We start from the raw sequence: 25,467 nt of genomic DNA on the forward strand, positions 1-25,467 counted from the left end.
CAAAAACAGCCAAATCAGGATAAGAATTGTGAACCTGTGTGAACCTATCACAGCAAAATCGAAATGTTTGATCACGAGTAGGCACATCAGAGGAGATGAAAACAAAGTCACCAACACCTCTGTTTGGGTATGGTCTACTTGGCTGACATGCATGGTGCAGATGGTACTTTCAGTTTACATTCTGTATTGCCACCTGCTGGTGAACTATAAGCAAGGCGAGCAGGTGTCTGGCAAAGGAAATAAAAACACATCCGATTTTGGACATGATTTGACAGCACCCAAAAAAGGGGCCAGATCTATCTCTCTTAGCAAAAGCAAACAAATAAACAAATCTAACAGCAAAGATTCCACCTGAAGCATAAATTCTATATTGTTACTGTCAGCAGTATGATGCACATCATAGCCATAATGACAGCTAATGTTATCATTTAAGCACACCACACATTGATTGAAATTGGTGCAATGAAAAGTCAAAGTAACCAAGGCATCTCTCTGAGCTTTGTTCAGATACACCCTGTAGGAGTAGTTTATTGTTTCTATGTCGGGCGGTTTCAAAGTATAAGAATATTTTCTGTAGTGTCGACAAAGCCTATAGTCAGTAGTGATGATGAAGACCTACTCTATCCTCCACTCATGACAACTGAAAATGCCAAAACGTTATCACACTCTGACATAACCTGAAGCAATGTGTTGACCTTCAGTGAAACTATGTACACGTATGCGCAATGGAAAAGAAAAACATTTCAATAAAGGGACAACCTTTTTATTTCATTTTGAAGTTCTGTACATTTCTAAATTATACATTTATACACACCTCTTCAAACGAAACAAAATAAATTGCAAAAAAGCATTAAGTATCAACATCCTTCAAATAATATCATATGGATGATGTGAACCATGAAATAAATAACAGGCATGCAGATGTGCACACATGTGCACATGCATCCACACATTACCACACAGTCACACAAACTCACTCACACACACACACACACACACACACACAAACACGCACACACGCACAGAGGGTTTGTGGACAGGTAGACGAGTGTTAAGGATGGGAGATGGAGGATGAGATACAACACCACCCAAGAAGTGGATGCAAAACGCCCATACACACACTCAGGCACCTGTGTGACGAAACACACTTTACACTGATACACGGGGCCACGCGAAACGAAAGGCACTGCCAGCAGCAACAGCTTGGGCTCTGGGTGATGGTGTGACAACATGAACAGGTTTACTGTGAAGTATGTGCTTATGGACAACAGGCCTCATTCACCACATGTATACAGAATAAAGCAAGAAGTTAACTGATGTGTGAACATAAATTTTCAAATTATTGAATGCATTCATCTTATAATACATGCGTTGAGCCATTAGGGTTTCAAAACAACCTAATTAGCAAGTTACAGTATAATTTACATGTATTTTTAGCTTGATATGAGAGGCCCAATGAGGGAGCTCTGATGACAGTCATTATAAAACACCTTTCACATTTTTCTTACGCACGCACACACACACACAGACACACACACACACACACACACACACACACACACATTGACCAGTAGGAATTATACCAAAAGAATATTAATATTTGTTATAACAACAAAGTTAACCTTGTCACTCTTTTTCCAGTGTCTACATAATACATATGCATTGCAAACACGTCATTGGTACATCATAATGATTATCATGACTTTCTTGTTTTAGGGTGGAAGGTCGGGAGATGTGGAAGAACATATAATTAGAAATGCATGCCCAGCACTACAGTTGTGGGCCATTCACTGACCAGCATCAGTATGTGCAAAACAGAATCTAGTTTCAGTTTTACATACACCATCTTTAATCTGAACTTCCATACATCTCTATTCTCAGTAAAGCAATCTAAAAACCAATCAATTCCTCTTAAAGCTTTGGTGTAAAAAACCCCTTCACAATAAAATGCAACCCATATACCATATCAGTGTATGTAGATTTTAAAATGTGTAAAGCTGGATGACTTGCTTTCCTAAGCAGGCTTTAGGTGCAGTTTCAGAGTTCACACATGGCTGTTTAGATCAGAATTCAGAGTGGGAAAATGATAAAGAAGTCGCAGTTGTCATCTGGGAGGAGGTTGGGATTGTGTATTTGTTTAGAGGAGCAGGGTGATAAGTAGTAACTGGGTCTGACTGAAGCTTTATTTGTCAAGTGCAGCACCTGACAGCATTATCACACAACTCTCTCATATAGCGTTGAAGTGGGAAAATGCTCCAGCCTTGTCCAGAAACATCTACATCATCAATTCACACTCGTTATATTCCAGCAACAAAAATAAAATATCTGGGGATAACCCTATACATCAATTTCACGGAAAAAAAGAAGCACACAGTATGATTGTCCTTCCATCCCAAAGAGATGCATAAAAAGTACTCATGCCTTCTGTTTCTAGTCTAACTATGTGCAGGGGGATGAGCTGAAAGAGACTCATGCATAAGTAACACTTGCAGTAGCAGCAGCAGCGGTAGCAGAGGAGACGAAGTCTTTAAAAACATAATTGATTCACATCAGTCCCAAATTTCTGTGTGTGTCCTTGACAGTGAAAACATTACGAGTCCAATCAGCCAGAGGACCACACACCCTGGAGCCTTTCACACATCACTCTCAACCCCAGAGTCTCTCTGCAGGAAATGGACGTATGGGTGCTGGGGAGAGGTGGAGGGGTCTGGTATGCGTCCTGAGAAAGGGTATGCATCTGTGTATGGATGTACTGTGTGTCTGTATGTATATGTGGGGGGTGGAGACAAGTTCAGCTCCAGTCTCTGAATAGATGTTGGGGTCTGGACGGGGGTCAGTGTTCAGAAGGTCAGTCGCTCCCTGGGTTAAGGTCATAAGGTAACAGGTGAGGGGTCAGGGGTCATGCTGTTGTAGGGCTTGTTGCAGTTTCTTTCGGTATATGTCATATCTTTGTTTCACTGCCCGCACACGCTCTGCCTCCTCTTTCTCCAGGATTACCAGGAAGTTTTGTAGCTCAGGGACAGAGAACGCATGCCACTGGTAAAGGAAGAGGAATTATGAGAGGAACAGATTAATAACCATTGCAAAGATTACCTAGTGCATCTTCCTGCAAACCACACGTGTATTTGTGCATTTGGATATGTCTGCATAGTTCTTACCTCCACCTCTCCAGTCTCATTCTCCTTAAGGACAAAGCTGAGCTGCTGCGGGTCAGGGCCTGCAATCAACCTCAGGAGAAGAGGACGCTCATAGAGGGGAAGCTTCTGGAAGAGATCTGCATGCGAGAAAAACACATTATTAAATACTATCCATTTATATTCTGCAGATGAGCTGATAAGTGCTTCCTCACCCTGCCCATCACGGTGGGTCTGTCTGTACAATGCAAACTTGCGGGGATTGTCTAGCACCATGAACTTCGTCAGCAAGCCCTGGATGACCTCTCTGGTGGTGGTCAGAGAGCTGATGTGGAGCTGCTTCACAGAGTCGCATGGTAGATAGAACGATGTTCTCTGTTCACTCTGCCCGCTGTCCTTCCTGTCTTGAGCCTGGGATGGTGCACGATTTTGATTACCCATGTGCCTGGATGCTCCACCTGGGCCCGCCCCCTCCAGAGCGGGCACCGTGACTGGTCGACTGAGCCTCAGGTGGACCTTAATGAAACCTTTGTAAGAACCATCTGAAGCCTGGAACAAACCAAGAGACAGAGGGAGACAGTAAGAGAGGGGAAGGACAAAGTATATAGTGCACATGAATGTGGAGGGGAAATACTGCATGTGATTCTCTAGAGAAATAATTAGACTTTTTAAATAAACTTGTTCTCGGTTTTTCCTAAATTATCAACTTGTTCTTTTAAAGTCAAAGCATGGAAAATGTTTTTGTTTTTATCAGTGCTTTCTCTTTTGTGCATGTAGTGACAAATTTGTAGCTCACAATATAAAACAACAAAAACAAAAATGTCTTTTGTTAGAGTTTCCTATACAGTGAGGAAATCATGGGGTTTAAGGTTCTATCACTTGAATTCAAATCAATGTCACTCATATCTCCTATGTTCTATTAAATTCTACTTTTGTTTTCTTTTTACTGTTCTTGTTGTGTTTGCTGTTGTATTACTTTACATTATGTCCAACCTCAACTTCCTGTTCCTATTGTATTGTACAAAGTACAAGTCCATTTTTATTATTATATTTTACAGCTTCAACTATTTCTCAGAACTCACCCAACTCATGCCATTTTCAGAAACTTGAGCATTATATTCTTCTATCCTGGTCCGCACCTCTTCTTCAGACAAGTCCTTCACACCTCCCTCCTCTTCCTCCTTTACTTCATTCTGCTGTAACATGAACAAAGAAGAAAATGTCAGTGTTGTGTCATAGTTTAACCAGTACTGATGTTTAAATATTTACCAGCAGATGATGCTATTTCCCACAAATCCTGGGAAACATATCTAATGATCAGTTCAGCTTGTATTGCTCAAGTTTGTGAATAGATATCTGAACATACCCGAGTCAAGATAGCCAATTGTACTGAGTGACTATTTAGCAGACATGTAAAGTGTCATATTAGGTTGAAAAAGACTGGACATCTGAGCTGGTTCCTGCTGTGTGGCCTCTTTCATTGACCGCCACTGAAGATAACACTTCCCTTCCCCACCCTCCATCTTTGACATTTTGAGAAAATAAGAGCTGCTGACCCAACTGTAGCTAATGATAATTCTTATATCTCAGCAAATGTACATGGGGACAGGAAATGTGAATGGAGCAAATCACACATTCAGTATCACAGCCTCCCTCTCACTGGTACAGATTTCTCTCTAGAGCAAGAGAGAGGAGTAAGGTTAAAGGAAACATGCAATGACATGAAGAAGACAGCAAAGAAGTGAGAATAGGGGAGGCTGTGAAACATGTGAGTAAGGGGTAAGGACTCATGAAAGAGCGGCTGCTGAGCCAGCCTTAGCAACACAGACTTTGACTAGGTTATTTTTAGTACAGTGGGATGCATCCTCTCTATCTCACAACAGCCTTTTTTCATATTCTGCTGTTTGTGTTCATTTTCTGAGGCAGTGAGAGAGAGCGAAAGAGAGAGAGAGACCATATGTAAGGCAGGAATGGTTTCTGTAGGTGAGTCCTCAGGTTGTATGATGAAGTCACTGTTTCATTCAATACAGCTGCAGTGTGTGTAAGTGCATGTGAGTCTCTGTGCGCACGCACATACAGATTGAGGCACCTTATAGAAATACACAACGCATACACACAGAGCAGAAGTGTAGCTTAGCTTGCTTGGCAGATAGTCAACAAAAAAAGCCAATTTGTAGAGAGGAACAGTGCTTTTACAACATTTATCATCAGTCCCTCCGCCTGTGGTCTGTGGTCTGATCATAGTAAATACTCATGCAACAGCTGGGAAAGAAGCATACGCTGCTATGGTCACTGCATGTTACAAATGAATAAAATTTTCTCCCTAATCAGGACAAAAGATGCCTGGCTTTGAATCTGTGCACACCATTGTACTGATCTAGTGAAATAGAAAATGAACTTGTGTCGGACAAACAAGTGCAAATGCTGCAATCTACGATTGAGGCAAGAATCTGAGCGATATCAGTGAGTTGACTTGTATCTAAAATTCCTCCCAATCTAAATCAGCAGAGTGAAAAGAACCTTGAAGGAATTCCTGCATTTGTATGCAAGTTTCTAAATGTATCAGAGGCAGCGCCCTGTTCTGCCTTTCTTCTGCATTCCAGTGAGAGTGGTCAGAGGACAATAGAGGGGGACAATAGTTCAGTTTCCGCCTCTGAGAGTTCCACAAAGTCCAGGGACACTGCCCCAACTCGACCTAGTCCTGAGGAGGCCAATGACCAGCAAGGCACAGAAACAGAGAGCAAGGACTGAAAAAGACTGAGCTGCCTGCACTGTTCTAAGAAAATAACTTGAGGTGGTTAAAAAAAAAAAAATGTGACATGAAACATCCCCCACTTTCCACAGTAAATCATTGGTTCTTATTCTGTCCTTTCACTCATTATTATAAGATGAGTGATACTGTATCTCTGTAAATATGCAAAGTGATAAGTGAAAGACTGGCCGTCTGGTTTACATCACATTTAGAGATATATTTAACACTATATTACTGACTAAATATGAATGATGCAGCCAGGTTCATAGTCTTCCATTACCCCCTAAGCTAACAATGCAACTTCATTCTACTTTTCAAACATTTTCCAATCTCATACATGACACTGTCTTATGTTCAGTATTCATTTGTGGATTTCTAACAATTTATTTTTTGATGATTTATCAAATTCACAGTAGGCAGTAGGCTCCACACAAAAACTGTACCTGAAATACAAGCAGTTGATTTTGAAAGAATAAGACATTCTGCTTCTGGCAGTACCCACTTTTTCACATTCTGATAATAATAATATTACAGGTGCAAAGACAGAATGGGCCTTCTTTTCCTGTTTAATGTTGTTCGTAAGCCTACAAGAGTAAGTCATCTTGGACTGTTACTTAAGGGTCTCACACGCATGTACGCACATACACACGCACACACGCACGCACACACACACACACAAATATATATACAGCCCTTAGGGTGACATGGTTAGGTGTTGATGCTCTGATGATCTGATGAGATCAGACAAAAAAGGTCATATGACTGTTACATATACCGTAAAGATTGAGCCAAACCAGTGTGTGCTTGTGTGCATTTAACCTGACCACCTTTTCTTCACTTGAATTTGACCTTGTCAATCAAGGCTTTGGGAGTGTGTGTGTGTGTGCGTGCGTGCGTGCGTGAGGCCTACGGCACAATGAGCTCTGCTAGACACAGTCAAACAATGGTCACATCATATAGGCTATAAAGAGTGGAAAAAATTCCACATTTTTACATCAACATACGCACAATAAACACATACACACATAGGCAAGCAAAAGGCTAACAGCATGTGTTAATGTAATGCTGTTACTGGGTCAAGAGTCAAGGCAAAGAGGCTAAACTGAAAACACGTTGATTTTATTTTCTAGCTCAAAGGCTGCTGCGTGCAAGCACTGTCCACAGGACACACATACAAGTGTACAATCATATGCACACATACACTACCAGTCAAAGGTTTGGACACACTTTCTTATTCAATTGAATGAGAAAGTGTGTCCAAACCTTTGACTGGTAGTGTACATACATGCATAATAGCAAAACTATTCTAACCCTTGACTTGTTAAATTGAGAACATCAACCACATAAATAAGGAACAAAACAAACAAACAAAGAAACCCAATAACAATAACAAATAAATAAAGACGCACCAAAAATACTCAGTGATTAATCTTACTGAATTTGGATTATTGTCATAAATTGATATTGTAGCCATAAGTAACTATTGTTTAACATTATTCAGCAGACCAAAAATGTTACATTATTGCCTAACTCTAACCCATTCCCACATACAGTATGCAGGAATTACTACAATAAATCCTCCTCAGTAACAAACGTCAAACTATCTTTGCTTCCTGCCAGTGGCCCCTGAGTAATGTTTGTATAGTCGACATAAAAATTTGAAATTTGACAGAGAAATTTGCACCTAGCCCACATGCTATAATGATATACTCACATGCATGTGCACACACATACATACACACACACACACACACACACACACGCGCACGCACAAATACATTACAGCTAGTTGGCTTATCCGAAGCAAAAGGCTCAGCGCTGGAAATAATTCATAAAGAAAAGAGAATTTGACCTCCTCTTCTGCCGTTTCATGAATGTAACTATCTCCCTATTGAAAGAACTCAAAACACTGACACACATTTCTTGTTTGGACACTAAAAATGTGATAAGGTCTGTTTTCAAAGGGTACCCCGCGGATCTTTGCATGTCTCATTTTCATATTCAAACACAGGAAAGAACAGGACACTTTCTGGGAAAATGCAGCATGCCACAGGGCTACTTTTAGAGCCCACAATTTCTTTTGAGGAAAAAGAGCGAGTCCCTCCCACGTCCACTAGCTAATATTCCAGCTATATTATTTTTCACACCATGTTTCTTCAGCTACAAAGAATGCCAGAGAAAGAGAAAGAAAGAAATCAGTCTCCATCAGCTGGTAGCTTGGGTGCTGACAGCCCAGACAACATAACCCCAATATCTGAGTCTCAGCTCAGTGGAGTTAGCAACACTAACTCCACAGTCTGACAACACAGCTGGTCAATTATTCAGTGATTATACCTTCTCCAAGTCAGACACCAAAGGCACTGCCACGACAGGGACAGTAGGCATATAATAGGGCTGAAAATGTTTTGCACAAATTGAAATGTGTAGTTTAAAGAATTCCATCTCCAGGTTTCTCTAGCAACCTGAAACCCGTTCACCTTCTTTTACTTTAGAAAAATCAATAAATCACCTCATTCGCACAGAGACCGAACAACAAAGACACAACTGCCAGCAGAGCCAGTACATACTGTATATACTGTAGTTACAGGCTGTTATGTGTGAGGTAACTGACTGTACAGGAGGCCAAAACCAAACCTCAGGAAGTGCACAGAGGGAGCCAACAAAAGCATGAGTTGCTATGGTAACTAGGAAAATGGTTTTGCTACAGTAAGTATGCAAGTGTGCCCTGCACACACACACACTCCCTCTCACTTGTCCTGCGAAAGTATTAGCTTTGTTTCTACGGAAACCTCTCCCACACAGTGAAGAAGCTTCTATGGACTCTGGAGACCAACATCGTTGGCTCAGTGTCACTTCTGAAACACAGTCAACACATGATCTCCTTTGCACTGCTGTTGACAGTCTGCAGCAGGATGAAACCAACTTGAATTATATCTACATCCATCAGCTGTTCTCTGCGATGCTGATGTTAAAATCTATGCTAACATATTCACAAAATAAATGTGCTGCCAAAAGCCACCAAGGTTGATGAACAAGGCTGACAGGAGGAGACATCAATGTTACAAAGCGCATGACTGACTGTAACCCTTCCTCCATTCTCACACACATTCACACACACCTAGAGGCCTACTTAGGCATGCATCAACATAATCACTTCCTCTCCTTACTTCTGCTTTTTGGAACCATTTGTATGATATAAAGCGCAGTTTAATTTCCAGCCCAAAAGAAACACCAACATTTTATCCCATGTGAAGTGGAGTAACTCTTAAAATCTGATCTATCAGAGTCTTATATCACATCTGTACCTTCACTGCATGCCGGGGTTTGCGGAAAAACGAGGTCTTAGCTGTGAAGAAAGTGAAGTCCTCACAGTCATCTTCCAGGCTGCAGTACCCACTGCTCATGCTGTTACTGCTGGTCATGGAGGGGGTCAAGACGATGTTGACAGTCATGGAGTGGTCCAGAGATGGGCTCTGGCCCCAGAACAGCACCAGAGCAGCACGTTGACGGGCTTGAGGAAGTGCTGGTTTATCTTGAAAGGCAGGGCTGATGTGAAATTCAGCCACAATCAGAGTCTACAATCATCTAACTGTCCTTTACTCATCCAAAAAACACCAGTGCTCCTCTGCTGACACATCCAGAAAGCTTCAGTCCTACCTGTGAGGGCAAGACAGGTGAACACGGCTCAGATTCGGTGATTTGCGTGACACCAGAGAGGGGACCAGGAAATCCGAGAGTCAGCGCAGACGTGTTACTTCCTCCTGACGTGTGCGTGTGTGTGTGGGGGCTCTGATGCCGAGCATACACCCTATAGGATATGTGACCAGGTATTTGCAGCTGAACATACACTCATGTACACACTGTGACAGACACAGACAGCTCCCATAGAGTCAGTTTACACGTTGGTTTCAAATTAACGCTGCTCACCTGAGAGCACCTGTTATACTCACAAACTAACTCCTCTGCACATAAGCATACAATACCACATCCTTCTTTAATCCGGCTCTGTGTCTCTATGAAGCCACACTACAGTGCTGTAGCTTTACTCTGAGTCCAGGTTCCAGCAGTAGGTCAATTATCCTGTCTTTAATGTGTGTAAGCATCCATCCGTCACTTGGGTCCAGAGCCAACAGTAGCAGAAGAGCTTTTGGCTGCAGCAGCAAGTCGCTAACAGATCCAGCACAGTCTCCTCTATCTTCTTCTCTCTGTTCAGCAATACTACCAGGGAGAGTGATGCCTCCCACTCAGCCCCTCTCTATTTCTTACCCTCTCCTCCTTTTCACTGTTTTTCAGTCTTTGCAATTGCTTTGCTCCCACACTCTCCTTGCAGCCTTGCTCAACCATCTGTGGTTGAATGTGTTTTCAGCCTATAAGCACCCTCCCCCTGCTCCCTCCACTCTCTCTCTTCCTGCAAGCAACTGCACCCTGCAGAGCATTACCACTTCCTTTTACATAAAAAGGGAGGGAGAGAGAGAGAGAGAGAGAGAGGCATGGGTAAGTAGAGAGAGCAACGATGCTGATTGAGAGATATGAAGCCTTGCAGTGCCTGTTTTACATACGTAAGAGCAGCGGTGACAGGAAGCAGGTTGGGGAAGATGGCTGCTTTGCAACTGACATTTTGCTGCAGTGTGCAAAGGACTAGAAATCATTACAAGCACTTTGGTCATGCTTTTATGTTTTTTGTATATGAACACAACATAAGTGGGATGGGTTATCAACACTGAAGAAGAAGCAGCTGCACTGCTAGTGCTGAGTTGTTGGCAGAGGGCTCCCAGTATTTAGGGTGAAATTAAGAAAATAATGAATGATTACTATCAGTATAGCAAATATTGTGACCTCTAACCCTACACTGACCCTACAATCTGCCCTCTGACTCTGACAGTGACCCTCTTGTCAAATAGCAGCTAATGCCAGAGTCAATGTAAAGATTGATTCTTCTTGTGTGTGTCTGCCTGCATGTGCTGTTTCTTTGTGTGTAATATGATTTTAAAACCTACCCAGACGTGATTATAGGAACGCTTATATGCTGCTGGAAAGCTGCAACTTGCAGGGACAATGCGTTGCCTTTTCATGGGCTGTCTTCTCTCAGCTTTGATTTGGACAAAGACTGATTACCTGCAGCTTTGCCCCTGGCTTCCATCAGTGCAATCACTATGGGAGTGCCGTAGATAGGATACTACACACAAAGATGCATGCACACAGAACCCTCCTGCTGGTTTTTAGTCGATAAAGTCTGGTTGGTCTGCTGCATGTCTATTGTGACTGCGGCAGTGGCTGCACTGACTGGGGGGAAAAGGAATCAATTTCTGCTGATGCACAGACAATAAGGACCTATAAAGAGGAGGGGAAAAAAGAGCACAACTACATACACACATTCACTCAGAGCTGCAGCTATTAAATCAGAAGGGAGGATGTGCACTACTTGGAATGAACTGTCATATCTCCTCTAGTCTGCTGTACACATACACTATATGAAACAAATGGGAGGATACAGAGAGACAGATTTCATCAATGCTCACTTAACTAAGCTAAAATGCCTTTGTTCCAATAGATTTTGTATTATGAAAGTAGTAAGCTGCGAGTAGTGCCTGTTTGGCGCCAAAGAATCCAACACATATTTGGTCCAGCTTATTTATTTATCCTCCTTGTCCTCGATTCCAATTCTCACCATTAACATCATAGCAGCATGGTGGGTGTGGGTATTTGTTGAAGCACTCTAAAAGTGGAGTATTACCTGGCAAATTACCAGGGGTCTAATTTTGTGTTATCGGACCTCAGGGCCTCAGTAGCTGCCAACATTCTGCTGCAGGCCTGCAGGGTTAACCATATTTCTTTCATGTGTGACAAGAGACTATATACATATATATATGTATATATATGTATATGTGTATATATATATATATATATATATATATACACACACACACACACACGTATATGTGAGGACATTGCGTGGGTGAGTGGGTGACTGAGGCTAGAATGCCAAGAGCAGGCTTACACTCTCTGATTCCTGTTCACACACAAAGAGTGGGAGCATATAATTACTGTATCACTGTGGCTCATAAAGTATCTGAGTATGAAAGCTGAAATGATTGTTTTCGAGGGATTTTGAGTGGACTAAATAATAATATAAATATATTCTATCAGCATCCAAAAAATGGGTCATATTTAAAAAAATTTGAGACAAACAAGACTGAAATTTTACAATCTGGACATGACAGAAAGACTCCAAAGAGAAATATAGTATTATATTAGAAAGCAAAGAGGAGAGAGCAGGGGACCTAAGATGCTGATGTGACTGAGCAGATTCTGTCCTGAGAACACTGTGTGACCACAAAAAGCAAATGAGTGAATTAATAAATATATGAGTAGACAGCTGAGGAGTTGGGGCAGCTTGTTGTGAAAGAGAAGGAATGTTATGTAAAAGTGTAGGCTTGTAGAGATGCTGCTAAATGAATCCTGACATTACCCAAACCTGACTCATGTGTCCTTCTGCACATGTTTGCAAGCACTCACTTTTCCTGAGTGACTTCGATGTGCAACAAATGGACTCTACACGCTTTTCCCTACATCCCTTTTCTATTATTTCAGTACTATTTGTCTTGGAAATGCTCACCTTGTGCCAAGCCGCTGGGGGAGAGCATTTGCCTCTTGGGGATGTTTTTTCAGGCTTTTTATCCCTCTGGTTGCAGTCCAGCTGGACCTGGCTCTGACACTCCACGTGACAAGTGTAGTTACAATCTGATGAACACAATAAAACACTGATCAGACAAGGGAGAACATGTAATTTCATTAAAGATTTGGAAAGCAGGAAGACTTAACATTGGTAAATGCTCCTCTGTGATGCTACCTGTCTGATCGCAATGCTGAGTCATCTCCTGTTTATGTTTGAGAACAAGTGAAAAAAATTTGACTTTGTCAAACTTGAACAGCATACATAAGCAATTCTTTAACACAGAAAAGTAGCCCCATCTAGTGGCTATTGTCATACTAACACCCTAAAACAGGATTGCTTCATGAAAAATAAAAAAAAAAGGGTAAAAATTGCAAAACAATTCCAACAGATGTTGTACAACTTGTTGTACAACTAGAAATTAAAATTCTGAAATATCAATACATTTCTTTATCCATCAGATAACAGGAAACATCATAAAATAAATTGATAATGGGCATACTCTGCACAAGGCCAGCAAAGACCATAATGGATAACACTTAATGTATCATGATAATGGATGGGCCCGCTTAAACATTAAAGGCCAAACTGTAACAGTTTAGCAGCCCTGGAGAGGTCTTCTCCCATCCTACTGCCCTGTTTTAAAATAACAATTGGATTTAGGTACTTCCCCCAAAACTTCCCCAAATAGTGCACTGTCCTCCTTTTAATTATCAGTTTGTTCCACATATGAGAGACTCAGCTTGTTTATACCTTACAGACTTTATTGTGGCTTTTCCACATCCCCACATCTCACTTCTCCTCAGTCAGTGAGGTAATCCATGCTAAAGAAAAGAGATATTTAAAAAACTGGATGGGTAAAGAGAGGTTTGCGGTTTGGGGAAATTCTGACTCAGATCCCTTTTATGGTGAACAAGCGGGAAGCAAACACTGTATTCTACATGCAACTGGCAAGACTGCATAAAAAAAACAATAAACCATGTAGACAATATTCGACTGATTTATAAATAAACCTATACTTATAGATATTTGCTCTTAATAAGCGTAAGGTTTTCTGGTTTGACTCTTAGTTGCTGCAGTCAGAATAGACTGATCCAAGTCTGGTTGTTTTTCTGTCTACTGATATTAATGGCTCTGTTTTCATTCTGCAGAGAGAAGGGATCCCTGCATCTATCACACTCAACATCAGTACTGTAGCCATGGTGACAAACTCCCTGATGACCACTGCAGAAATTGTTGTATTTAGACGAGGTCACTGATGGATTTTTTATGTTACTAATCACATTAAAGCTCAGCCTAATCAATATTATATCAGCAATCAAAAGGCATATCTACAGGAGATTGAGACAAACTATTTTGCACAAGCAGAGCTGAGTCACAGGAGACAGGACAGGGGCTGACAGACAGGAGAGAAATGTCTAACACAGAGGCGTTCAGATAAAGGATATTCTACTTAAGTGTGTAAGAATGAGTATGTGACAGAGACAATTTGGCAGAGAGAGGGTGGAAAGGAAGGGATGGGATGCCTCGCTGACAGCAGGGATGTGTCAAGGAAAGAAGAGAGTTCAGATAAGGGATACTCTGCTTGTGATGGTTTAGATGTCACTGCAAAAAGAGTGGAAGAAAGGAAGCACAAAGGGGAAGGGAAGAGAGAAACTCCTTTCCTGTGCTGTTTGACTTCATTCTCTCCATCCAAGAGACTCCACTTCTACATCTAAAGCCTTCTTTCATACTTCAAAGAAATGCTCAACATTTTGGGAAATACAGTGAATGAGCCTCCAGCAGCCATCTAAATTAAGCTTAGCACAAGAACTAGAAATAATTTCCAAGAGTGCCAAGAGTCAAAAATCCATCCACAGGACCCAATGATACAACAAACAAATCAAAATGAAATGCTGGTAGGTGTATTCCATTGTGTTTGGACAGAGCTGTTTCCAGTCTTTGGACTAAGGTCCTTAGTTAGTATAGGAATATTGTCCTTCATGCCACATTTCTTTGCATTGTGATCCAAAGAAAGATCACACAAAGACAATGAAGCCCACTTAAAAATATCCCTCTAAAAAGTACTGTGACTGGCCAAAAATTCCAAAAAGCACCTTTAACTTCCACACATACTATGAACAGAAGTCAGTGTTTGTGCTGGGTGGTGACTACTTAGAGAAAGAGGGCTCTTTTGTCTTTCTGTGAATTCATTTTGAAGACAGGAATTAGAAAAACTGCAAAATAGATAAGAGCAACACTTGGGAATGGAAATATTTTCCTGTTCCACACCTACAGAAAGATACACCCCTGTCAGCAAATCATGCTTCACCCATTCCCACACTGATAAAACCAACTGCTTCTGTCTCTCTCTCTCTCTCTCTCTCTCACACACACACACACACACACACACACACGTGTAAATTTGGAACTGAAAGGATTTATGTGGGTATGCATGTGTGTGTCTTTTGCTGTATTTTAAATATGAGGGTTTTAAAATTGCAGATGGTGAAACTGCAGCAGTTATCCAGTGACCTAGCAGGCTCTGAAGGTTACTGCGTGCAGGCTTGCTGACACTGACACAGTCACGGTGAATGGAGAAGAGACTAATGGAAGCACAGCGTCAGCATAAAAGACAGTTTTTCTTTTGCCACCAGTAATTGTTATAATGCCACTGAAAGAAATCACCCCCCCTGCACTGGATGTTGGCATTTATGGGGCTTCCCTTTTGCTGTTCTGTGGAAAGTCCGTTTTTACACAGACTGTTCAATGGGGAAGTTGCTCGAATTAGAATTTTGCTTGACAGTAAGGCTTATTTATTCTTATTTAAATTATTTATTTTCTTATTTAAGATTTATTTCAGATGGGGCTTCAGGAGAAGCTCAGATCTATTTTTGGGGATGGAACAAAATGTTTAACCCTAACCCTCCATCAATAGATTCTGCACATCCACTGGCACATTTTTTTAACCATCCTTCTTCCTATTGATCACTTGAGATTTGGCTAGAAACTCCTGCAAACTCCCTTGATTAGCTTTCAGTTCTTCATGGAGTCAACTCCCTTTTACCGGAAAGTGCTTCATTTGCACACAATTCTTCAAGTGCTTCTGACATTAGAAAATAAAGTGTTAATGATTGTAAGGCAAACTGTCATTATAAAATTTCTAAAATTTTCAAATGTGCACAGATTCATGCATTTTGGGGTGGGACAACAACAGGCGATGAAGTTGAGCTATAAACACACATCAGGATCTGCTCCTCTGCTCCTCCAACGCCGCCATTTAACAGCAAAGGATGATAATCTGAAGAGATGGAGACAGAGGCAGCACCATGAAATTCCATCGGTGCAGTGGAAAGAGATGAAGGAGCTCAGAAGTACAGTGTGTAAAGATTTATATGTGGTGGTTGTCTTAGCTCCCACTTCTGTGCTTGGGTCAATAATCCCCTCCGAGAAAAAGCAGGTTACGATTATTACTATTTAATGATAGCAGGTCTATTCTTAGGAGAGGCCAGTTGGATTAACTTGGTGAAGGCAGCTAAATGAAATTTTTCGACAGTAAAGTTTTGCTTTTCAACCGCCACAAGTCTTTTGTTCTCTTTCCATTCCTCTCCTTCAGGGAATGTCAGAATATCACCCAATTTCAGCCTTGTATTCTCTAACCTAAAATGTTGATGTGTGTGATCAAAACCGGACTAAGTGCTTGGGCAACAAAGAAAAAGACAGGAATTGGAAGATAGGGGATGTGGGCGGTTGTTTTTTCTTTCTGCAAGACAGTGAGCGTGGGACAGACAGAGGGGGGTAAGGACAGATTAGCAGCGTTTCTTAGGACATGGAGGATGTCTGTAAAGCACCAGATAGAAAGATAGAAACAACTCAGGATGGGAAACATTGTGTTTTGTCCTTGTCTGGGTGAACAGGGACGGGTTAAGAGGGGTTAGGTAGCTATAATGTGGGGGCGGTGATATTAACACGGCCACTAATGAACCTAAAGAGAGTCCTGATGGTTAAGCGGAATTAAGAGCATCTTAAGGGTCTTTGGGGGGCTTTAAGTAGTCTGATCCTATCATAGCTCATTTGGAACAGTTATCCATGTTCTCCTGTTGTGTAGCTAAAACACACACACACACACACACACACACAGTGGGTAGCTGTTGGTAGCTTCCATGATGGCTCTCACTGATATAAAAACTTGATGACATCAAATCTTCCCTGATCCTGACCTTTTACTCTGTCATTTGTGTATATTTGTGTGAACAGTAGTTGAATATTCCTGACCGATGCTGTTAATCTCCATCAACACCACGTCTCTATTTGCTTCTTTCACATCCATCTGTAGAACCACAGCTGCTCCCTGAAAAACTGCACAAACAAGGGGAGAAGTGAGCTTTGATTATTTTTTAAAGGCTTAAATGGATGCTCCAACTGTGAGTTCATAGATTTGGGTTTATCGGTCTATTGATACAATAATAAATAACTACGATATAATAATAAATATACCTTTTCAATGTTTTCAATGGATTGCCATGTTTGTCCTAGAAAAAAAAGGATCCAGAGTTCAGTATTACACCAGAGCCTCCAGGAAAAGTAAATCTGAGTGTGTGCAACTATGCCTTTCTATTATAAAGATGTTTATTTGTTTGCCAATTGCTGCAGTTTCCCCACAAGTCTGGAGATATTTCCCAACTGCTTCACCATCTGTGTTCAGAAATGTCAGAAATCTGTTTCAAAACAGTGAAAAAATATTGTTGTGATACTGATATAATGATCCAAACAAACATTTTTAATTTTAGCTCCACTTACAATATTTATTCCAAACATTTCGGCCAAGTGTCTTAGCTTTTACGTAATGCATCAAACAAATACATCCTCTAATGTAAAAAAGGTCCAAAATTGTGGATCGCAATCACAGTCAAACCATTGCCATGACAACTGAGCAAACTCCATCAGCTGATGAAGCCATGAGATGTGGCTGAGAGCTCCAGATCTGTTTTGTAAAAATGCTGCTAAGGTCAAGGATTAGCTGTCAAGCTCACTGTCCTGTGATCGTGGCAGAGGTGTGGTGACTCTTAGCTCCTAATGCTGTGCTCCAGAAACAGCAGATCCTCTCTCCTGTGGCCCTCACACTGAGTTCACTGACTTTAATATGCAAAATGAGTGAATCGCATGCTTAATACAAAACAACACAATATAATGTCAATCTAATGCAGTTTCCCAACAATTCACAGGCAGTAATACTGAAACACTGTCCAGCCATACTGGTAATAGTTCTCAAAATCCTTTGAAAGAAATACATAGTTGTGTTAACATTGACAGTTTAGTCAGGGCTTACACCATCTTAACAGTTACCATACATATCAGCCCTTTCAACCATGAAAGTACAATCAACAAGTTAATATATTCTTAGAAGTGCAGAACATTTGAAGGAATTTCCAGGCAGCTGGCGTCAACCACAACTGTGACACACTTTGGCGGAGGATAATTATAGATCCAAGGTGCAACAGAAGAGGACCTGAGGAATCTGGCTGGGGCCAGTTTTTCTTACAAGCATTAACTAGGTTTCCTTTACAGTGAACACCATCTAAAAATATCCATTATCTGTCTGTGGGAGAAGGTGCTGCTGATGCTGTTCCTTCTGAAGCTGCAGCATGATGTCACTCAGGTGGAGGGGTGAGCTCCTGATGAGCTGCTACCCTGACTCATGTTTGGTCAGGGTCTCTTCTGAATCACACACACTCATACTCACACATACACAAAATAGCTGCAGTAAACATCTTTTTTTAAACAGCCATCAGTTTCTTGCTGTGAATGGATCAATAATTCTGCAGTACCCATTTGCCCCCTGCTTCTTTTCACCCCAGCCACACTTTGTGCTAATGTTACATTATGTGTAAAAAAAAAAAAAAAAAAAACTGCATTAGAGAGCCACTATTTAGAGAAAACATGAGAAAAATCAATGCCCCATAGCCTCCAGCAGGCTCTCTCTTATCTAATTTTCCTGCTACAAATATGAAAGTCAATAGGATAATCCACTTACATGCGAGCGATTTTATGAGCAGATTGATAATGTAGGATTTCTGCGTTTGTCTGTGTGTGTGGATGTGAAAGAGAGATTGAATAATGAGGATACTGCTGCTTTCATCTGACCTGCTTACTGGACCATTCGACTGTTTATATCCAATCTGCAGCCCCTGTTCTCAGTGTGCACACACAATCTTACACACATAAACAGTATGTGCTCTTCGACAAAAGCCACAGGGATAGATCAGCAGATGGGGGGGGGGGGTTGTAGACAAAAGGTAGCGGGTGTGTGAGGGCATTTCAGTTCACAGATCGACAGACTGATGAGCACAATACACAAATATTTTGGCCCACAGCATCCCTTTGTAGCCAACCCTGCTCAACCTGTCTACTCATCATCTTTCCCTTTTTCCCAAAGAACTGTCTCCTGTCAACACAAAATTGATTTAGATTCCTTGTACAACTTCCAAATCTCAGTTCCCACTTTCCCCTGCTTTTGCAGCCTCCAGTTCCCTCTCCTCTTCATACCTGAGGTGGTGAGCAGAGATCCATTAGAGGACGATCGCCGGAGGATCCGCAGGCTGTCACTCCAGGAGCGGGACTTGGGCAGCCTCTTCAGCAGCCGCCCCAGCCGCCGTGAGACCTGTCCAAAGCAGGCACTTCCAGCCTCCCCGTCTGAATCACCCCTGACCTCCTCCAGATGCAGTGACACCTGGCCAAGAAACGTGTTGCCCACTCTGACACTTTCAGCTCCACCAGACCCACCTCCCGCCCCTGCCTGCTCCTTTGCCTCCCCCCGCCCTGGGACGACAGGTGCTATCTGTGCCATGGATGGGGCATGGTGGCACCATCCAGCAGGCACCGTCCTGTGCACGTAGCCCTCGCTGCCTCTCCTGTCCTGTCCCCGGCTGGCCCTGTCCCTCTGAGGACTGCCCCAGCGCCAGCCCCCCCAGTTCCCCCCTCTGCCATCCCAGCGCAGCCACTCTGCCACCGGTGCCACGCTCCGAATAAACAGCCCCCTCTCCACTCGCTCTGCCACCCCTCCACCTGTACTCCTCACACACTCCCTAATGCTCTCACCTCTCTGCCCGCCTCACTCTCCTCTCCTCTGGTCTACACCTGACCGATGTTCATCACTCCTCAGTGTGCGAACATGAGCCCTGATCCCCTGCTGTGCTACTTGTTCCTCCCTAATATCTCTCTTCTGTCAGTGCTCCCTCATCCTCTCTCATTCTCTCTCCCTCTCTGCCTCCACTGCAGCACCCACACACTCTGCAGCACCAAACAGCCAGCTTAAAGAGACAGAGACCCCCACATACAATCCTGGCTCCTTTGCTCCCCTCTCTCCTCTTTTTCCAGCAGCAGGGGCCTTTTTTCCTTCCCGTTCAGGCAGTGACTGTATACTCCCCTTTCAGTAACTGGGGACATGGTGGGCTCTTCATAAGAACACGCAGAAACATCCCACACCACCTCAGAGCTGGTCATTGATGCTGCATCCTCTTTCTTCTCACCCTTTTCTGTCTCCTTGATGTGAGACCCCACAGCCTGTTTGGTGGGGAGGATGAGTCAATGCAGCCATTCTGTCTAACCCCGGAACAGTGACATATCTCATCAGTGTGAAGCACTTGCATCACCTGAAATCTGCATCTATGGATGCTTATGTGTGTAGGCTGAGATGATGCACAGTCCGGTTATTAATATGCACTGTTAAGGAGAAGAAAAAAGTGTTGCTGGGAGTTATCCTTCTGCCCTACTTCTAAAATTGAAGTTTGGAGGAACAGGATGTGCTTCATGACATAATCACAAGCAATGCTATGCTATGCTATGATGTCTCTTCTCACGCTGCAGTGCCTGCTGCATTTATGTAAGTTGAACATGATGCAGTTAAAGCGTTTTTCATACATCCAAAATGTCAAAATAGCTTTCAACTAACATGTGCTTAACAATGTCTTTGTCTTGTCCATTCTGCCCCAACCACCTCTTCCTCTGCAGTCCTCCTATCACTATCCACCAAGGGCGACCTAAATATAGCCTGCATGAAAATCCCCACTGTTCTGCCATATATACAGCAGAGCAGCAATGCACAGTGAAGAGAGAGCACAACACGCAGGTATTTTTCCAAGAACAAATCAAATTCATCCGTGTGTTCTTTCTTGTAATTTCCAATATTCATCAAGGTCAAATCATGTTAGAGTCGGAGTGGGTGATACCGTGTCTGAATAAACAGAACAAAAATGACTAAAGTAATAATGAAGAGAAAAAGAGAGGTTTGGTGTGGTAGTACGTCGAACATAAGTCATGAGCTCGCCTCAATACACTTCTGTATTCAGTTTTCAGTTTGAGACATATGAGCTCTGAAGGAATGTTTTGGCAAAAGTCTTGCAAAAAATGTATTCATTGGAGGTCAGGCACAGGAGCAGCAGCAGCACTATGCTGAGACAAGAAGGTTATGAGCCATTTAACACAATCCTCCTCCCATGGTTTTTTCCTCCACTGTGAATGGAGCGCTGACCGGACCAATGTGAAACGGATGAGAAAGTTCCTAAGAACAAGGCCTGTACTGTGTGGAGCAGGGAAGAAGTAAAGTAAAGAAGAAATTGAGCTAAAGGGAAAAAAAAACACATCCCCTAGGAGAGCTCAGGAATGCCATAGGGGATAAAGAATACATTGGGAAGGTAACTGTGAAAGTGCACACCTGTATGTGTGTGTTTATCCAAGTGGGGCTTCCTGGCGGCCATTTGTTCATGCATGTATACCCCCCTTTTCCTGCAGTGACCAGCACTAGACCCCGCATGTGCTGCTGTGCCACAACAAGGCTCTCTACCCAGCTTGTAAATGTTTAAGAAAATGTTAACACTGCTTTTTCATATTCTGAGGTTTATTGTTCATGGAAGCGATCTTTTGTTGTGAAAATAAAGTTTCACGAGTTTCTGAGCTCCAGAGCATTCACCTTGCTTATAGTTCTTTGACACAGAGAGCAGAGACATGCAGGTTCACTTGTAGGACTGATAAGGACCCAAAGTATACAGTGAGGGGAAGCAGGGTACCAACTTACAACATGGCCACTTTAAACAATCAGGGGTTTGAGCAGACTTTATAGGATTTTGTATTGCACCTTTTTAAAAATCAATGAATTAATGGAAAATATATAGAACAAATTATTAATAATTGCTCATTCAATAGATAAAACCATTCCTTCCTGAGACTGTAAGGTAGTTTTACTTTAGGGGACTGCAGTTAGCCTTTATAAGCAGTATATAGCAGTGATACAGGAGGAAATGTGTGACAGAGAAGTCCACACTGGTGCCACACCAGCATGGCTCCCTGAAAGCTTTAATTAAATATTAATCTGATGTCTGACTCTGTCTGCATGTCTGTAATCCCAACCTCTCCATCCCTAAAGTATAATCCCCTTCAGGGGGCTCCCAGAGCTAGGATTAGAGAGCCTGCAACCCCCCACCCTCCAAGCATCCACTAACCAACAGCATAATGCATAGTACTAACAAATCACACCAAGAGGAGTGATAAACGACAACCTACAGGTTTATAAACTGTTACACACCTTCCTCTGAAGTTGTTTATGTCTTTGTTATTATTCTTTTTAGTAACAGAATTGATTCTTCCTTGTTCTGCTCCTATACTATGTGTGTTATCCTGTGTAGAGAGAAGGATAGGAGAGTCAATTCTCTGAATAAATCTGATTAATGTAAGTGGCAGACATTAAAAAGCTCATATATGTCTAGACAGGTCACATTTATTAGACATGTTGGCCATATGCTTCATTATTCTGTGTCCCATTAGGGTCTGATGCCACATTTGGTTCTCGTCTGTTGTTTGTGTGTAGTGATTTTATGCACATCAGCAACACAAACATGTGAGCCAGCAGAATGAATTCAGTCAGTGGTCTATACGACAACAGAGCAGGAGACTATAAGACTGGGAGCTCTGGCTACATTGACAGATTCCACTGCACAGCAAGGCCACATCACAGCAGTCCCTCCAAGCTCTTGACTATCCCATGGGGAAAAAGCTGCTTCGCTCTGTCTATAAGCTTCAGATGCAACAAAGCCGACAGATAGAAAGAGGGTGATAAATTAAAGACAGACACAGGGAGCGGGACATGCAATAAAACAAAGACACAGAATGATGGTTGTTTATGGTTGCAAGGCCTCCGTCTCTCTCTCCCTGTCATTTGCTGGGTGTAGTTGAAAGAGGAGCATGTGTGCGTGCGTGTGCTGCTTCTATTTTGGCAGTTTTGGTTACATTTCTCCCCACAAAAATACCCTTAAAATGGTGTCAATTGTGTGGCCCGTCAGAAAAAGTCCTGGTTACCCCATGACTGTACCACAATTGACTCAGATGTTTTCTGGGAAAAAAACAGCATAAAAGGACGGTTTGCTCCAGCGGATTAACTACAACTAATTAGTTTGATCTACCAAGAACATAAAAAAGTTAGTGAAGTTCTTGGGTTATAAACTACCTCATGACTGTGTATGTGTGTGTTTTTGTGGGTTTGTGGCTAAATAGGCCTCCAGTAATCTCTGCTCTCGCTCCACTGATCCGTTGCTGATAGCACACTAAATCAGACAGCTCTGCAGTGCTGGAAGAACTCTTCTGTCCTTCCCCCTGGTCGCATTGGCTCTCCTGCTATTGTTCCATCTCACCTCATTTTTATCGTCCTGTCTCCCTCCACCTCTCCTCTGACTGTTGTCATTTTTGCTATTGCTGTTTCATTGTTTCCTTCTCTCCTTCCATCCGTTGTTGGTCTTGTAGGGTTAGCCCTTTACCTGTCTCCCTCCCTCACTACCAATTCCGTCCCCCCCCCCATCTCCCAGCGCTCAACAGCTGCAGTCCCCCCCATGACAGAGTGCTGCTGACACAATGCAAACTCAGCAGCCGCATGCTCTCATGGACACACAAATTCCCACACACAGAGAAATCGTATATGTGCGTGTGCAAGTGCACAAACACACACACACAAAAACTTCAGGCTAAACTCATCAGCAAAAGGTGTGTGTATGTGTATATCCAAGCCAGATTAAACACATAACAACAATGCCAGGCCAAATTGGCTTGGCCTGAACTCTCCATGTCCCAGAGCTGTGCAGGTGAGAGTGATGTCAGAGCCTGAGCAGCTCTCTGCAGTTCACTTCAGGCTATAAAGTCAGTCCAGCCAAGGACTGAATGTACAGGAGAATACAGAAGGGTCAGATTCAATGACTGTAACAAGTTTAAATGGCTTCAAAGAAGCATTTTGATACATAGTCAAGGAAAGTGATTCCTTCCTCAGGTCTCCCAATCACAACAAGTCAAACTAAAACTGTGTTTTTAGGTCATTGCTGGTTTAAAAACAGCAAAGCACACGCGTTTGCATTCACTCAAAATCTAGTGTGAATTTTTTTCTAATGTGTTTATGGTTTTGCTTCATTGTCAGGTCTATGATTTTTTCCCCTTGTTTTTTAAAGCTGAGGCTGCAAATCACAGCTTGCAGACTCTAAGAGGCAAAGCTGGAGGGACAAGATAATGAGCTTTCCATGGAAAACGTCTGGCTGTAGAGCAACACGATTGGAAATATTGTTCCCCATCATGCTGGCTCTTTCTCACTGACACAGGGACATGTCTTTTTTGTCCAGCACAGACACACGCTCGCCTGTCAGAGGAGAAACAGCCACACACACACAGGTGAGCAGACTGGAGGACTAACTGGGCTACTTACTCTGACATGTTAGCTTCTCCGCTCTGATCTCGCGGCTGCAGACGTCACACCAGTCCAGTTTGAACGGCTTGACCTCGAATCGGTGTCCTTCTCCCCTCTCGGTCCTCACCCGGGGGTCCAGCCCCGGGGGGAAGATGTTCCAGGCCTGCCTGCGGGAAGGCTCTTGGCGGGCCAGCCTCACCACGCCGGTCTTGCCCTGAGTGAGCCGGCCCAGACGCAGACCGCTGCCCGCTGCTGCGCTCTCCCCGTTCCGGGAGTCCCGTCTCCGGTGCCGGTGCGTCAGGATGTGTCCGTCGGTGGTCGCCTCTTTGGGCATGACATTGAGGCCCGTGTTGCTGAGCCCGGTCCCCCTCCGGTCAGCGCGGTGTTGGTCTGAGTCACAGTGGATGCTGCTGTTCCGGACGCCGTTGGTGTGTCCTGGTTGGCTGCCCCGGCTCCCGGTCACCGTCTGGCCGGGACAGTCCGTGCCGCCCTCCTGTCCGTCCCGCTCCGGGCTACGTGGCGCAGAAGTGGCGGCCGGAGCTCCGCATCCCTGGCTGTGCATCCTCCCCGCCGTGTCTGGTCCCCGGGGCAGGTGTGGCCCCCCCTCGGCGGAGACTGAGCCGCACAGCCCGCCGCTCCTGAACACCTTCTGGCGGGACGGCGGCGGGATTTTCTTCCCGACGGCGGGCAGTTTGAAGTGCTGACCCGGAGGCTGCCCCACCACACTGACAGACGCCATGGTCCTGTTGCTCCCGGTGTGCGTTAGTGTGTTTTCCTCTCCGTGATGTGAATGTAAACTCGACTCACGCACGCGAAAAGCGTGGAGTAGCGAGGTAAGGCAGCCGACAGCCTGACTCGACGTGAGCGCGCTCTTTAAAGCCACAGGAGCGCGCACGGATCCGGTCTTCACTGACAACACCAGACCAGGAACTACACACTAAACTACTGGATCACAACTGCAGTTATAACTGTGTGACAACACTGCTTTGAATGTCAGGGTGGACGGTGAGGGAATAAGACTGACGAAAACTCACGATCGTACTTGTTTGTGTGGGCAGAAATATCAAAAATTTCCCAGTTCCCATGAGGCCGTCATATGAGCAAAACCACAGTTCCGAGTCGAGAAAGCCCCGGAGGACAGCCACATCAGATCACTTTAGTTCTTTTTTGTTTGCTGCTAAGAGGCGTTCAGATCCCCCTTTCAGTCTAATTT

The 25,467-nt window shown here is 43.3% G+C and overlaps 1 protein-coding gene across 3 annotated transcripts; it reads right to left on the minus strand.

The window, feature by feature from the left end:
* Nucleotides 1–748: 748 nt before the first annotated feature.
* rassf5 (Ras association domain family member 5) lies at nucleotides 749–25,097 on the minus strand. 3 transcript variants are annotated; one of them, XM_029501508.1, is made up of 6 exons: nucleotides 24,273–25,097; nucleotides 12,503–12,627; nucleotides 4,217–4,330; nucleotides 3,350–3,683; nucleotides 3,159–3,274; nucleotides 749–3,036 (listed from the first exon to the last, which is right to left on the minus strand). In XM_029501508.1, exons 1-6 carry the CDS (start codon nucleotides 24,991–24,993, stop codon nucleotides 2,893–2,895), a joined length of 1,554 nt encoding a protein of 517 aa, XP_029357368.1. In that variant the 5' UTR covers nucleotides 24,994–25,097; the 3' UTR covers nucleotides 749–2,892. The 3 variants fall into 3 exon arrangements, with proteins under 3 accessions (XP_029357368.1, XP_029357370.1, XP_029357369.1); XM_029501510.1 differs by lacking the exons at nucleotides 12,503–12,627; nucleotides 24,273–25,097 and adding an exon at nucleotides 9,192–10,282 and having other exon boundaries at nucleotides 4,217–4,327; XM_029501509.1 differs by lacking the exons at nucleotides 12,503–12,627; nucleotides 24,273–25,097 and adding an exon at nucleotides 9,192–10,280.
* Between the last annotated feature and the right edge of the window lie 370 nt (nucleotides 25,098–25,467).

The sequence above is a fragment of the Echeneis naucrates genome, chromosome 5 (genome assembly GCF_900963305.1).
Source record: "Echeneis naucrates chromosome 5, fEcheNa1.1, whole genome shotgun sequence".
In the NCBI taxonomy this organism is placed as follows: domain Eukaryota; kingdom Metazoa; phylum Chordata; class Actinopteri; order Carangiformes; family Echeneidae; genus Echeneis; species Echeneis naucrates.

Excerpts from the sequence above, each read along its gene's own strand:
- rassf5 (XM_029501508.1), bottom strand. The coding sequence starts at position 24,993 with ATGGCGTCTGTCAGTGTGGTGGGGCAGCCTCCGGGTCAGCACTTCAAA. Across the intron at positions 12,628-24,272 it reads GGAGAAGCTAACATGTCAGA|ATTGTAACTACACTTGTCAC; the intron begins GTAAGTAGCCCA and ends TGTGTTCATCAG. Across the intron at positions 3,037-3,158 it reads ATGAGACTGGAGAGGTGGAG|TGGCATGCGTTCTCTGTCCC; the intron begins GTAAGAACTATG and ends TTCCTTTACCAG.